Source organism: Gavialis gangeticus, unplaced genomic scaffold, assembly GCF_001723915.1.
Source record: "Gavialis gangeticus isolate Ggan-Ray unplaced genomic scaffold, GavGan_comp1, whole genome shotgun sequence".
In the NCBI taxonomy this organism is placed as follows: Eukaryota; Metazoa; Chordata; order Crocodylia; family Gavialidae; genus Gavialis; species Gavialis gangeticus.
This window is the reverse complement of record NW_017728995.1, coordinates 61,210,709-61,226,020: the sequence shown is the minus strand read 5'-3', so window position 1 is coordinate 61,226,020 and position 15,312 is coordinate 61,210,709. Positions and strand designations below refer to the sequence as shown.

Sequence of the window (15,312 nt, the reverse complement as noted above, 5' to 3'; positions counted from 1 at the left end):
TATTAAAATGAAAGGCCTCTATCTATCTATCTATCTATCTATCTATCTATCTATCTATCTATATAGGTATCAGTTGAACACAATGTTTTCATATATTTACAATTTTAAAGCAATTTGGAAGCTTTACCAGTGCTTCAATCACTATAATAAAATAAATTCTAAATACCTGTGCATTTTGGTATTTGATTTTCGTTGTTTTAACATGGAAAATTGGAGCTCCCCCTGCCCCCTTAGCTCACAGAATGGAGGTCCAGGCCCCTCACTCCCAATCCACAGACCTCTGGCCCTGCCCGTATCCCCCACTCCCCCCCATAGCCCTCTGCTCCCTCAGCTCTATGGAGGGGCCCCAGCTGCCAGGGCTATGGGGCCAGGGACCCACATCCGCAGCCCCGTGCCCCTGCAGCAGCACTGAGCCCTGGCTGCCGCTTGCGGGAGGCAGCAGCTGGTGCAGCGGAGTGGAGTGCGAGCCCGGCTCCCCACCCCTGCTGCCTGCTGCCAGCCTTCTGCACGCGGGAGTGTGGGGGCTGGCTCCCCACTGCTGTGCACACTCAGGGGGGCAAAGGGGACCTGTGCCCCCCAAATCTGTGTGCAGAGCTGCCCAGTGTGGGCTTGGGCTCCCTGCCCTCCCCTTGGGTCTCATCTGCCCAGCGGGTCCGACTTGGTGTGGCAGGGCAGAGCAGGGCCATGTGGGGAAGCTTCTTGCTGCTCCGAGCTCCGCACTGCCCTGGCGAGGCATCCCCTGACCATGTGGCAGCAGAAAGGGACACAACCCCACACCACTACCCCCACTGCAGCTGCATGGGCAGGGGATGCCTCGCCAAGGCAGCGTGGAGCTCACAGCAGCCAGGAGCTTCCCCATCCAGTCCCACTCTGCCCTGCCACACTGGGTCGCACCTGCCAGGCTGCAGAGGCCCTAGGGGTGGGCAGTGGGGCGGGGAGCCCATACGTGCAGTAGACAGCCTGCACCTGGCCCTGCCTTGCACACAGATCTGAGGGGCATGTGCACCCATAGCCCCGTGGGAGTGCACACAGTGGTTGGGAGCCGTCCCCATCTCCCGCCCCCTGGATGAGCTCCCTGCAGCCCCATCCCACTCCCTGCCAGGGCCTTGTGGCCACACATTCTGGCCCCAAGCCTCACGCTGCCTGGCTGGACAGCAGCCCCAGCCCTGCCCAACTCCCTTCCTTTCTCCCTATGGGGGCCTCAATCCCCCCACCCCCATCCCAATTTACCTGCTAGAGCTGCTCTCCAGGCTGCCTGGCGGCCATGTGCATATACATGCACATGGCACCCCCTGCCTCACTACCCTCCTGCTCCCTCCCAGCTCCCTGCAGGCTGGAACTGTGCTGCCTGCAGAATGCTCCTTGCAAAACTGCCAAGTCTGGGGGTTTCTTCATTAGAAGGAATAATCTGCATTTCCCTCAGGTAAAGGAGGAAATCCTCTCCCCCCCCCCCCCCCCCCCCCCCCCCCCCCCCCCCCCCCCCCCCCCCCCCCCCCCCCCCCCCCCCCCCCTTCCGTTTTTCCATGGGAAACAGAAAACGCGGATCCCTGGTCATGACAGGGTGCCACTCTGTAGGTATAACAAGTCTTCTGGAAAGGAGCCAAGAATTTGAGACTGAGACACCCGAACTAAAAATAAAGGGCTAGATTTCTCAGACCAATTATGTGCATAAATCATGTGGCTAATTGCACAACAATTATCTTATTTGCATGCCAATTCAGCATAAGTGCTTAGGTACCGTGGCCCATAATTAAAGACCAGGATGCAGTGGGAGACTAGGAATTCACACACGCAAGCAAATGTATGTGTGTTTACTCTGTTTAATAGTTTTGCTGTAGGCCTGAATTGTATTTATAGAACTAAGGATTCCCCTTCTTGTCTGACTTCTCATAATGTTCTTTTTTTTTAAAACTTGAAACAGAAGCTCGTCTATGGCAGGAAACGGGCTCAATACACTGGTATTAAGCATGGAGACTAAGCTCCACAAGTCTCAGGTTTGGTAATTAGAAATGAACAAATGTTGAAGAGAACAGGAGGAAGTAGGCAAAGCCTGGCTCTGAGCCTGTAGTAATGAGTTTTCTCTGAGCCACAGAAATGCAGGGGATGGAAAATAGAAGCCAAAATTATTCTTTTCCTATATCGAATCCGTAACGTTGTCCGAGTTGTAAGTTACCCGCATTCTCCAAGAGCTGCTGTACGCTGCTGTGTACATTAACGGTGCGGGGAAGTTCTTGGATCTTTTTTTTTAGCTCTGTAGTCCTGTTGACAATATTGAGTATATTAATGGAGTTGACATTCAACTAAGATATTAATGAAGTCAGTGCTCCATTACCAGAAATGCTGTAAAACCAAAGCCATCTTTGGCAAAGATGTTAGGTGATCACATTGCAGCCAATATCATCCTTAAACTGTTAAAGACAAACCAAGTAGCCTGGAGGACTGTTTCTGGAAAGAATGCACTTGTGCACCTAAAACAGACTGAATGACTCTTGGGATTGCTGCACTGGAGCACAATAAGTAAAAGGCTTGGTTCCTTCCCTGTTGCAAGTCAGACAGCAGAAGACATGTGAACCTAACTCTTTACCTGTTGCAGACGGATGCACTAACAACCTCTTGGCTAATGTGGGGTGGCATATTTGCCCTAATTGTGTTACATTTATTGAAAGGGAGTTAAGGCATTACTAAAGAGTGGCTCTCTTACTCGGCACAGACCTGGGCATCAGGTGCCAACAGTTAAATTTGTACGCACGTCTTCTATCCTAGGGTCATACATTAACTGCACAGCTGGTGTGACAGAGTTCTTTGCAGCCTGTAGCTTGACAAATAAGAGCAGTTGCCTGTCTTGGGGGAAACCTTTCTATCTTTCCTGCATCATGCTTATCCTGAACAGCATCGGTAGAAAACTGCAGCTTAGAGCCCAATGGTTATTCTTATTGCCTGAGACCTCAGGGGATGTGGGTTCAAACCTCAGTTTAGCTTTGTCAGGTAGTGCTACACATTGGAAGGAACACACTGTGACAAAATGGAGTCTGGCGAGCTGGACTGTACTAAGGGAGCTAGGGATCATAATGGATTGGCAGCTGCATATGAATGCTTTCTTGGAAAGAAGCCAGTACCACAATGAAATGGAAGACCCACCTGTTAATAGTCTACTCAGCTCCATTTTCCTAGGATTCCTGTCCCCAGAGTGGTTGTTTTGCACTGTAAAAGTGGCTGCAGTTGTTTTCCTTTGCCTGCCAAAACTTTTGAGGTCTGACTGAGCTCTGCAATTCTTGGATTAGGTTATTAAAAATGAACAAATTAATCTGTTGTCACATTTGCCTTTGCAAAGATGCTGATGCATGGGAGAGGGAAACCAGTGTAGGGAGCTGGCTGGTGTGCACAATACATTAAACAAATGGAGCGAGTGGCAGAGATCTTGGGTTTGTTGTCTTCTAGGACACTTCATGTTCCCGGACTAACTGCTAGGCTTGAGTGCTGCTGCATAACAGGGGACTCCTTTGATAAACTGCTCTATCTCACTCTTCTTGTGGGGGTACTGCAGCTTTTAATATCTGTGGTGCAAGGAGCTTTGCTTTCTTTTGCTACATTGCCTGTAACTTTGCAGGATAGCTTGACTTAAACTCTCTGCTGTCCTTTCTTACAACTGTTTCTTTTGTAGGTGTCCCTTTTTTAAATACTGTTACCAGTGTGGACGGTCTGTAGGGGTCCGACTCATGCCTTGCATTCGCTGTTTTGAAATCTTCACTTGCAGCAAGTCTTGCAAAGTAAAATCGTGGAATGAACGTCATAGGCGAGAGTGCTTAGGAGCTACAGGTAGGTTTGACAGATGTCCATGGTGCAGGAAAGCAAGGAGGAATGATATGTGAATGCTGAAATATATTGCTTGAGTGAATAGCCTATATTTAATAGCAAAGTGAACTGTACAGTAGAAACTAAAAAAAGTTTAAATCCATAACATTAGACTTAAAGCATCAACTGACCTTGAATAGGCACAGTTTCTCTTAAACCTGTTAGAGGCGGGTTATTTGGTATTATGGCAGTATCACTGATTGCAACATAGGAGACTTTTTAAAGCTGATGTGCTGAAGAAAACACCTACATTATAGTCATCTCTGCCAAAGCCTCCATCCCCCCCCCAGTCAAGCTAACTAACCAGGTTATGTGGATTGGAGCATTCAGCTCTGAAAACGTTTTACTCGCCCTTATACACTGTGGAGAAAATAAGTCTGTCCTCCAAAGTTCCCTTCTTTGGTTCAGGGAATTATAAGTACCATATGTCTCTTGGAAACCCTTGTAATTTGTAAATTTGTAATCTAAAAATGAAAACAACTAGACTCCACAACATGAAAAATTCTACACATCAGACGACGAGCAGTAAGCTACGTTAGATGTGCATGTGCTTGAGTGAATGAGAAATCTCTGAACCGTGAAATCACAAATATATAACAGAGTTGTCATTTTATGGATGAGCTATATCTTCCCTTGAGGTCCATATTAAATATGGACCTTCAGCTTGGGTTAGATGAATGAAACCAAAAACATGCATGCTTCTTTTAAGGACCTTGGGCAATTTGAACAAGAGACAATTATCCAAGTTGCAAGCTTGCCAGTATGTAAGCTTTAAATATGTTTGGATTGCTTGTGGTTAAATGTTCCTTTTCAGTTGAACAAGACACTGTGCTTTTCTTCCTTGGCTGTCCTAAACTGCTGCTGCATTGCTACGGGCTTTTCATTGTAGAGGTGGCAGCTGCATTTCATTGGCTGTAGGCTTGTTTCTGTGAGTCCATGCTATATATGAGGTACATGTGTGTTTTGTAAATGCTTTAGAACAGCGGTCACCAACCAGTGGATCTCAGTCCATTGGTAGATCTTGGAGCCTCTTGGAGTCGATCTGAGGCTGGGGTGGGGGGGCTGAGTGCCCAAGTGCATGCACACGTGCCCCAGCCCAGCAGGTCAGTCCTTGGGGGAGGGAAGGGGCAGGGGCTAGATCAAGGCCCCCACAGTGAGGGACAGTGCCGTACAGGCAGGACCAGGGGTAAGTTGAGTGGCGCCCCAGCCGGATGGGACTTACCTGCTGGGGAGGCATGCCCCCACATCATTTTTTTTTCTCCCTCTGCCTCAATTTGCACCTTTCCCCCTTCCCACCCCACAGACTTATCTGCTGGGCAGGGGAGGAAGGTGGGAGCAACACACAGTAGATCTTGGGTTGGCTTTAAATGCCAGAGGTGATCTCTTACTTAAAAAGGTTGAAGACCGCTGCTTTAGAAACATGTGGCAGTACAGCCTTTATATTGAATGCCATATTGTTACTACTTCTCCTTAACACATATGGGATGGAAGAGAAATTTTAAGGCACTGGTTCTCAACCTTCAGACTTGGGCAGCCCTCTAACTTTTATGAATTGAGCACCCCTCCCCCCATTTAAAAAACTAATTTATTTTAGTGCTCACCTGCTTGAAGTGGGGTTGGGAAAGAGGAGGAGCAACCAGCAGGGAAGAGCCTATACTGCAGTGACTGGGGAGGAGAAGGAAGTGGCTGGAAGGGAAGTTCTGCACTTATCTACACACTGGAGCCTGTACTTATCTAACTTACTTCCTCTCTCCCAGAAGCACCCTTCAAAGGCTATCATGTGAAAATCCCTGGTTTAAGGAAAGGGAGATACTGGAAAGAATTATAGTTGCAGTGCACATCCAGTACCACTTGATGGCAATAAAAACCTCTGTCAAATAAAATGGCAGGTGTTTGCTGGAAAACAATTAGAATGAATTCACCAAAAAGCTACTATACAGTAACCCCAGCAGGATTTTGACTACAGTAAAACTGAGTTCTTTGCCAAACAGCATGATGCTGACCTTGCTGAAACATGGCAGGTTTATTTGGTTCCTCTGCATAAATGGTATGGCCAGGTAGGTATAGTAGTCCAATGTAGGCAAAGGCAGCAGGAAGGACCTTAGCTGCACCAAAGTACCAGTAACCTCTGCTTAACGTTGTTTTGCTTAGCACTATTTTGCTATAACACTCATTTTACATTGATACCCAATTCCACTTTGCACTCAGTGAGTTTTGTTATAACACTCATGGGCATCATAATGGGAAAATGGATTTTGCTTAACATTATTCTGCTTAATGCTCGGTTTTCCGGAACCTGTTGAGAGTACTAAGCGGGGGTTGCCTGTAGTGAGGACTTCATGCAAATTAACTCTTTTTTCCCCCACAAACACATAGTAAGTAAAAAAGCAGCAACTAAAAAGCCATGACTGAAACAGAATGTCTCCCATTGAACTTCTTCACCCATGTGGCTGCCATGTGATCCAAATGCAGTGCAAGAGTAAAAGTGGGATGCAAGAGAACAGAGATGCACAACTGAGAGTGGATTCACCATTATGCTGTACCTGCAGTGCTTAGCTGTGCTTGAGGGAGTTGGGGACAGTTTAGGATTGCTGCTTTATAAACACCAATAGTGTATGGCTGAGTCTGAAATCTGCAACCTGATTTTGAAATTTGGTTTGTTTTGGTTAGAATTTTTATTACTTCTGATTATATTCTAGGATTCTGGAGAGTAGGTTTGGAAAAGGTAATTTTCTCCAGAATCCTAGAATAGAATTGTTATTATCTCTGATTATAACCAAACTTCAAAATCAGGTCAGCAGAGAGCAAGCCCAGAAGCAGCACAGTCTGCTGTTAATATTCTTTGGATCTTTCCCCCTTGTGACAACTCAGTGACTTTGGCATTTGATGTGTAGTTGAACAAGCTCTTGTGCCTGTCTAGAACTGACATCCTTTGTGTAATTTGACATCACCCATCTCATCCCCTGGGAACAGTCTGACCCATCTGTTATTCAGGGAGCTAGAAGCCCTTCATTTATGACAACAAAACAGTTAAATGCCAAACATTTGAAATTGATGAAAAATGGCAAGTTAAGGGGGATCATCAGAGACAAACTGTCAAGGGAGTGTAAATATATGTATGCATGGCATACTGCAGTCAAAGGCTTTAGCCACTGGTTTGATTCCAGCAGAGATTGGTGTAAGGCGGCTGACTACAAAAACTGAATATAGCAGGAACAGACCTCAGACTATGACAAAAAAGGTAGCTCATGAATGTCAAAATATTACAGACTTTCTGGAATACAGTATAGCAGATGACTATGAGAAAATAATGGCTACCCGCACACTTGGTGTGATTTTTTATGTGTAGCTGAGGACAAAAAAAAGTCCATGGAGCCACACCTTTTTTGGAAATCGTTTCTTTGACAAATTGTAGTTGCCAGACTTCCTGAAGTAAGTGGCACTTGTCAGTTGCATAGTGGGAATCTGGGTTTTGCCAGAAACCTTTTAAATGAGTTTGTTGATGAGAGACCAAGCATATGCAAGTCATTGTTTCTTTCTTAAATGTTAGTGATGTAATGCCTCCATGGAAAGAGCTAAAGGGGTAATAGTCCTGGAAACTGCAGAGCTCTGCTCACTCACGGAGGTAGCCTAGAACTGCCAGTTCCAGCTAAAGAAATTCCAGCAGGCAATATATTGTCTCTGAGCTCATTCCATTTTTGATCTTCTACCCAGAAGTGAGATTGCCATTAAAATAAGTTCTAGTTGTGCCAGTTGCAGACATGGGTTATGAAAGGGTAGCTAACTCATTGAATAATGGTTAGTGGCTAGCTTTTAGATGTTGGTGATGGTTACTTGTCTTCCAACTTGGCTACATTTGCAGTGATGATTTAGAGATGAAAAGATCCACATTTCACAACCAAATCAGGCAGCAGAGCCAACCAGGACGCATACTTTTAATCTGTTCTGACAGATGCAGAGAACGGGCACCTAGTTATCTCTAAACATCCTGCGATACCATGATGGCAGTCCTTCTGAGGAAGGAGGCATTCATCACAGAAGCATGGGGATATCCTCCTACAAATGGTTATTTATAAAACAGGACCTGCACGATGTAGATCAGTGCGTTCCAGAGAAGGGAGTGTAACTGTTGAATACATTTCACAGTTCTACACTGAACATACTGACTCATTTAATGGTGTTTTCCTTAACTGAAGAGGCAGACCAAATTAGATGCACATCAGTGTGAGAGGTGATCAGTGAAAAGTTGATGTGCTCTTTTAACTTTCAAAAAGTCTTTGGTTAAAGACAAAAATGTTCCCCTTTGATCATTTAAAACTCACGTTTGTATTTGCAAATCTGTCTATTCCCTGTACACAGTTTATGTAAAAACATTTATCCAAATACAAATATAGTAGTGAACATAGAAAGTTATTTTTGTTACCAGGGCTTAATTAAAATAAATTTTGTGGTGTTTGGTTGTATTTATGGCTGCTAGCAACTTTTTAAAACTAAAAAGTATAGTTTGGCAGACCTCTTTGGTCCCTTTAAGCATTTGCAGTTTACTCTTATCACTGATCATTCTGAAGTGTCTTTGCACCTTGTTTTATTGCTGCTATAGAGGATTCAGCAATAACAGATTCTGAGCAAGTCAGCTTATGTTCTGAGGGGGAGGGTCAGTCAGTTGCAACTGTTAACATCCTTTACTGCAAAAAATATATATTCTTGTTTATTTTGGCCTTCTGTCTCCTTTCCAATGACTGTCTTAGTGGGACTCCATTTATTGTCAAGAACAGTGTGATGCAACATTTTAAACCATGAGAATCTATAGGAATTTTTCAGTGTTTATTTTACAGCATTGATTACTAAGGTGTTTGCTGTCAGAAGTTTTTTTCCCTAATTAACTGAAGTTTATTTCATAAAAAGAAAGCTATGAAGATTTTCTAAGCAAAGGCCCCAGCATCACCAGTATCCCAGAAACATTAATTGTCACTCGGAGAGAAATTGCTGTAGAGAGACAGGTGTTTCTATATCTACTTTTAAATGAAGGAAAGTAAAAAGCTCTTACCTTTTGAATTCTCAGCTATATGTACCGTAATGTGAATTCCACCTATCAATACCCAGATGATTGATTGTGTGTGTGTTTTTTATTAATTGAATAGTATATTATTGGTGTCCTTTATGCTCTTGTGTATTCAGAACAGGCTGGTTGGTGCAGCCCAAAATAAAAAGCAGTAAGTCAGATTAACAAAATCCCAGAAGTAACCTTGACTCAATCTCCCTAAACTGAATAACACAACTCAACCCCTGGAAGACCCCTCAAACTGGAAAAACCATTTCTTTGTCACTTGTAATCAAGAAAAATAAGAGAAAGCAGACTTCAAGGGCAGTCCCAAAGTGCCTTCTAAGATATTTGAATGTAGATACATTGACTTATTATGAGACACACGAGAAAAGGAAAATTAGAGTACTACCTTTCTTTAAATGGTGATCATGTACCATGTATTCTCCCATGATTAGTAGAATATGGGTTCTAGAAACTTCCCATGCAACAGGGGTCCCATCCTGGTTTTACATTGTATAGGAAAATATGATCATATTAGTGGAAACTTTTATAAAGCCAGGAGAAGGAGCTAGTGGCCACATTCCTTTTTCAACATATTTGCTCTTTTTTGAAGTGCCAGCTGTATACTGTTTGACTCATTCCCTTGCATATGGGCTGTACTGTTGAGATATTTAGGACTAGAACAAAAGGATTTCTTTCCCTCCAGTGACACAGACTTAGATAATAATATAGAAAAGTGCCTCAACAAAGGATTGGTTTACAAAGCACTGGCTCAAGTCACATATTTTGAAAGCATCATAGATAAAAGCCAGGACATATGCTTGGATACTGTACCCAAGCCTGCTTCAGCTGTCAAAGAGAGAAAGCTGAATGCTTTGCTCTAGCAACTGGGCTTTGGAGGAGATCTGCAGTCTTCTGAAGTGAAGCTCCATCTGTTCGGTTGTCTTTTTGCATATCTGTCCCTCTTCAGCTTCTTTTGGGCTGATACCTTTTCAAACCTGGGATCTCCTGCTGCTCTCACACTGAAAGTGATGTGCTTTATTAGGCATGCTTCTGTTCTTGCCATTATGTTTTATTACATTTGATAAGGCATGAAGTGCAAAGGAGCAATTGCTATTGAATGCCATCACCCAACTGCCCTCATTCCTTCAGAAAGTTATATACCACTTACCTCTCACTTGCCAAACTGATTCAAGGTTCAATACTTCTACCATCTTGTACTTCTGTACAGTTCACTGTTCCAGGAAACGAAGCACTTACTAAGACGCAAATTCTTTTTTTCATTTTTACAGACAGACATCAGAGTAAAACTAAGTCAGGTATTTCAAAAGACAACCAGAGTCCGGCTGGCAGAAAAGGAAGAGAAGGGAAAGGTGGAAGAGAGGAGAGAGATGGATCAAAGATGAAAGACAGAAGAGAAGGCAGAGAGAAGAAAGGTGGAAGAAAAGGAAGAGAAAGGAAAGGCGGAATAGAGGTCTACAAAAAGGGTGACAGGAAACCAAGACTGGGTCGAGAGCATGAAGAGGCCAGTGCCTGGCCCGATCTACCTTATACTGGGAATTATAGTTACAATTAATCCTACTTGAGAAAAACAAAACAAAAGAAAAAGTGTATTGAGTAATTTGAGTTTGCATTACTTGCCTTTATCAGTAGTAGGACACTAATAATACAATTATGATGAGAACTTAGATAACTGTCTGCATGGCCTAAGAGTCTTCTCTGGGTTTATTTACATACTTACGTTTGGCTCCTTCTCCAGTTAGGCACATAAATATACAGCTGCAGGTTCAACATGAGTAACATTCGTGGTCAGAGTTTGTAAAGATATTCATGCCCCTGGAATGGCCTGACAATATTTCACACAGACTGGGAAAATTGCTCTTTGTCTAACCTTCATTTCCACTTGAGGTTAAATAGTTACTTGGTTAAAAAGTTACACTACTTTACACTGATGCTGTTAGTCGATTAACCAAACCACTGAAAGATGACTTATTCTTAAAAATATTTTTAATTGAAACCACTGAAGGGGACACGCACACATCCATGTCCAGAGAAGGAGAAGTTGATGTCCTGAATCAAACATCTCAAATGTTCTCACCTGCTACATCTTATTCAGTACTGCTGAAGTACAGGACAGTCCTTTTTTACGGAAAGTGCTGAGGAAATGCATCTTGAAAGAAGGTAAGGTATAAGGTTCAGTCCCCACCTTACTTTTAAGTCAGTGGGATTTTTGCTGTTGACTTTAATGGGAGCAAAATTCAGTGATAATTGCAGATGGTGGCCAACCCTTGTTTGAGAGCAGAAATCAGGCCATTTCTCTTTAACGTGCCTTTATGTGGTGCTGTGTACAGGCCGCTTCTGTTGTATCCAATGTGTGGAGGTCCAGGTGCTCAGCAATTCTGAAAAGCAGATCCTGCCTGTTTTAGGCGCTGAGCTAAATTTGTGCTGTTTACAAATGTTTTAAAATAGCTTTCCTCTCTTTATTACAAAAGACATACAGATACACAGTTACTAGGCAGTTATTATAAATAGGATATTGAAAGGAAATGACTAATTTGTATATGATCACCCGTATTTATAGCTATGCATCTGTGTAGAACAGTGTGTGTAGGGTCTGAATAGCTCTAACTGCAAAATTGATACTTATAAATAAATAAACTTTGCAGAAAGATTGTGCTCGTTGCTCTCAGTCTTGTGTGTTCCTGGGGATACCTAGTTAAAAAACTGTGGCATTAACTCAGTTTCTTTTCTCTTTACATGTAACATGTGCAGCTGTGTTCACTCATTTCTGGAAATGAATATTGTGTGTGGATAGAAACACAAGGTCTAGTCCAATGTCATTTTATTTTATGGGAGACTGTCTTCCTGAGATAAATAATCCATACTCAGTCTAGTGGGATTGAATGCTCTCTTGCTTTGAGTTTACTTTGTAAGAAGTGGTAAGAATGTAGTAGTGAATTATTAACACTATACTTTGCATTCTAAACTGTTAATCAGTGGTTGTGACCCTATTTAATCTAGGCGCCTTTTCTGTAGGAAGTTCTTGACACTATTACATCCCAACATCTCAAGACTCTTTCTCTCTCTCTAACCCTTGCAAAATATTTTTTAGCATGTTTTTTTTTTATGCATGCTGTGTGTCGAAGTAACTCTTAGAGGTGTTCCTGTACATCCTACTGGACTGATTGTGTGGCGAGCTCACCTTCCCAATGTCTGTATCATACTGTTAACCCAGTGAGCAAACCACAGATTTCAGGCTCTACAGCCATCAGGTATCTGGCATCTGCATTTTTTTAAACTGTCTAGAAGAAATAAAACTCACCTATAAGAGGTGGCACCAATATCAATTTAAGTCTCCAGCCTTTTTATTTATACAAGGATTCAAAGAACATATTTCAACTTTAGATAAACAGTGCAAGATAGTTACAAGTACCTTGGTAACAGAAAGAAATATATAACTGGCCAGCTATGCCAATAAGTGAAATAAATCTTATGCCTGCAGAAATGCATTTTTAAAGCAAAGGTGTCCTTTAGATATTTTTGTTGTACCTTATCCCTTAACCAAGCCCACCAAAAAACAATAGGTTGTTTGTCATTTGTAAATGCTAAATAGCTGTATTCTTGAAGCCTTTAATCCCTCCTCAGTTCAAACATACAAATTATGGCACAAAAGAGCAGGCTTAAAGACAGAGACAACTGCAAATCTATCACTCCATTTTTCTGGTTCTCCAATTTGCTGGGACATGGGTGCTCATCTGTAACGCATGTTCTTTCCTGAATTACTAAATGCCTTCACATCCCTTAAGGAATAAGAATTTTTTTTATCCAAACACCAAACAGTGCTATCTTGATACCAGAGAAGCAAATCTTCTTTCCCCTGCACTCCCCCAATCTCTCTTCAAAAGCAACAAATCCAAAGCAAGTCCTACTCCTTCAATATAGGATGCAGCACTTAAGAGATTTCCACAGGGCCAGGGACTGTCTGTGAATTACAGATCTCAAGCAGGCTGACAGCAAACTTGCACTGCATAGGAGAGGAAAGGACGCAGAGATAGATTTTCCCTTTTAAGTTTCTTTTCTGTTGTGGATAGCAGTAGCTGACTAAGACATTTCTAAAACAAGGCTGAACGTGGAACACATTCCTGCATCATTTTAAAATCTCCTCTTTCTAAAGAGCATACAGAATTTGGCTGCATTTTTTTGCATGTAGCCTTTTCCATGCTTCAGAATCTCACTGAGGAATTTACATAATGAGGTGTGTTTAAATGCAGACTTGGGGGGGGGAGCAGGGAGAGGCTAAAAATCACTGCACTAGATCAGTAAAGCAATATGTATTGTGCCATAGTTCTACTCGCAAATACATTCATTTTAAATATATGACTTGTAGGAAGCTGCTCTATAGATTTTGATGGGTTTAGTAGCATCATTTTTCTTTAATCGACATTCAATACCAGGGAGGCTCACCTTCCTTTTAGATTTAACCTCCCTACCAAATCAGATCAAGTTCAGCTTTAAGAAATGATGGAACTAACGGGAATACAACAAAGGAATGAAATAACAGTTACAACTGGCTGTGCAAAGGCAGGTACAGTTTGGAACAATGAGGCACGCCAAACTGGACCAAGACTGCCCAGGTTTGAGGATGCATCAACACAAGTCTCAGGCCTTGCCCCCAGCTGGGTTGGGTATCCCTGGAAATTGTCCAATGACATGTAAGAAGTCTGCATGGACAAGGGGAATGATGACTTTCCTCCAATTGCTTTCTTGCAGCATCTCTCCCCCCAGTCCCATCTCCAACGCTGGATTCTCACGTTCACTGCACATTCCATAAACTGCGACTGCACAAGTCAAATTCTGCTTTTTCACCAAATCTTAAATATGAACACACATTCCCTCCCCCCGCACCCTCCCTATGACAGACAGAGAAGAAGTGCCTGAAAGTCTGCTAAACCTACGTATGCTTAAACACAAGAAATGTTTTCTCTCCCCCAGAAAGAAAAAACACAAAAGTATACAAAAGTAAGAGCAGAGCCCAAACATAGGGTTCACTATTTCCCAAGAGTCACTAGGACTGCAGTGTTTCTAGAAAAAAAACAACCTTTGCTAGGGATATGTCTCCAGAGGATGCTTACTATATCTGTGAATCAAACAAGCTTGCTAGGGAACCCAAAACACACAGCTCTACAAACACAGACACCCCTACGGACACATATGTATATTGCTATCATTTGTTGACAAAAACCAAACCATTTGTTGAATCCACTCCTGGCAATCAAATTCTAGGCTACAGAAAATTACTGGCTAAGAGGAGGCTGTGCTGTTTGGAAGGTCTAGAAGCAAGCCTGGTTGATCCACACACTCGGTGTGTGGCTGCAGGTAAGTCACCTGGACTGCTTGCTTTCTATCTTGAGCAATGCAGTGGGGCAGGTGGTGGGACAAAAGCAGGAATTTACTTAAAAGAACAGATTCACCTGGGCAACCCAACTGCCAAGGGTGAACACATAATAACCCATCAGCCTCCAATTCCTGTAACTGAGTTGCTTTGGGTGCCACTACAATATGTGAGGCTTCACAAAACAGCTCTTTCCAACAATCCCTTTGGTAAAAGGTCACTGTTGTCTTTGTAAATAAAGAAAAGGATTCAGCCTGTTTTCTGTGGAAACGACTCTTCAAATGATGAACGTCACCATGCATACTTTCATCTCAGTGTTGCACAGAACGGTACTGTGTTGCAGTTATAGATTAGGCTATTGATGGCTTTCCAGGTACCATGCAAAATTCAAAGCTCACTCCCATTTACTTTAATGTAGGAGAATTGGTATTTCACTATTATGAGATGTAATAAAGAAAACTACCGTTGTACTTCTAAGGAATGGGACTTCTGCCTCCTGCTTTCAAATGACTAGGTATTGAGCCTTCTTGCTACACAAAGAATTAGTCAAAACTCCTACATCAAAAGGAAGTGAGTGAAAGATTCTCTCTCTGCCTGCTTATGAAGTACATGGGAAAACCGTGACGGACGCTGAACAGAGCACATTGAGTGCTGAGAGTATCTTTTCGGTAAAAAGTTGCACTGTTCTAAACCTCTGTTGTGCTTTAGGTGTTAACATGGTAAATAGCGTTCTCGGCTAGAGCTGTATAACAATAACGGGTAAATTGCATATTCCACTGCAGTCTATCACCTGGCGTCCCTCTGAGGATTACTCTTCCTTTTCCCCATTCTGGCTATCTGCAAAGGCTTGTTTCAGGCCCCAGAGAACCTATTTATGGCAAATAATGAAATTAAAAAAATGAGGTATGGAAAGAAGGGCCCAGCATTCAGAAAAGACCAATAAAGAAAAAATGGCTCTAGCACTGCCAGATATCACAAACAATCGAGACCTTTTTTCTCCCTCTTTTTTTTTTTTTTTTTTTTT

At 42.8% G+C, this 15,312-nt stretch overlaps 1 protein-coding gene across 2 annotated transcripts in view; it reads left to right on the top strand.

Moving 5' to 3' along the window:
- The window catches only part of ANKMY1 (ankyrin repeat and MYND domain containing 1), a 79,245-nt gene extending 64,721 nt beyond the window's left edge, over positions 1-14,524 (top strand). For both annotated transcript variants that reach the window (XM_019503688.1, XM_019503689.1), the window contains 2 exons: positions 3,662-3,816; positions 10,189-14,524. In XM_019503688.1, the coding sequence (XP_019359233.1) occupies positions 3,662-3,816; positions 10,189-10,472 (439 nt within the window). In that variant the 3' untranslated portion in view covers positions 10,473-14,524. The remainder of the gene's footprint in view (positions 1-3,661; positions 3,817-10,188) is intronic.
- Positions 14,525-15,312: the final 788 nt, after the last annotated feature.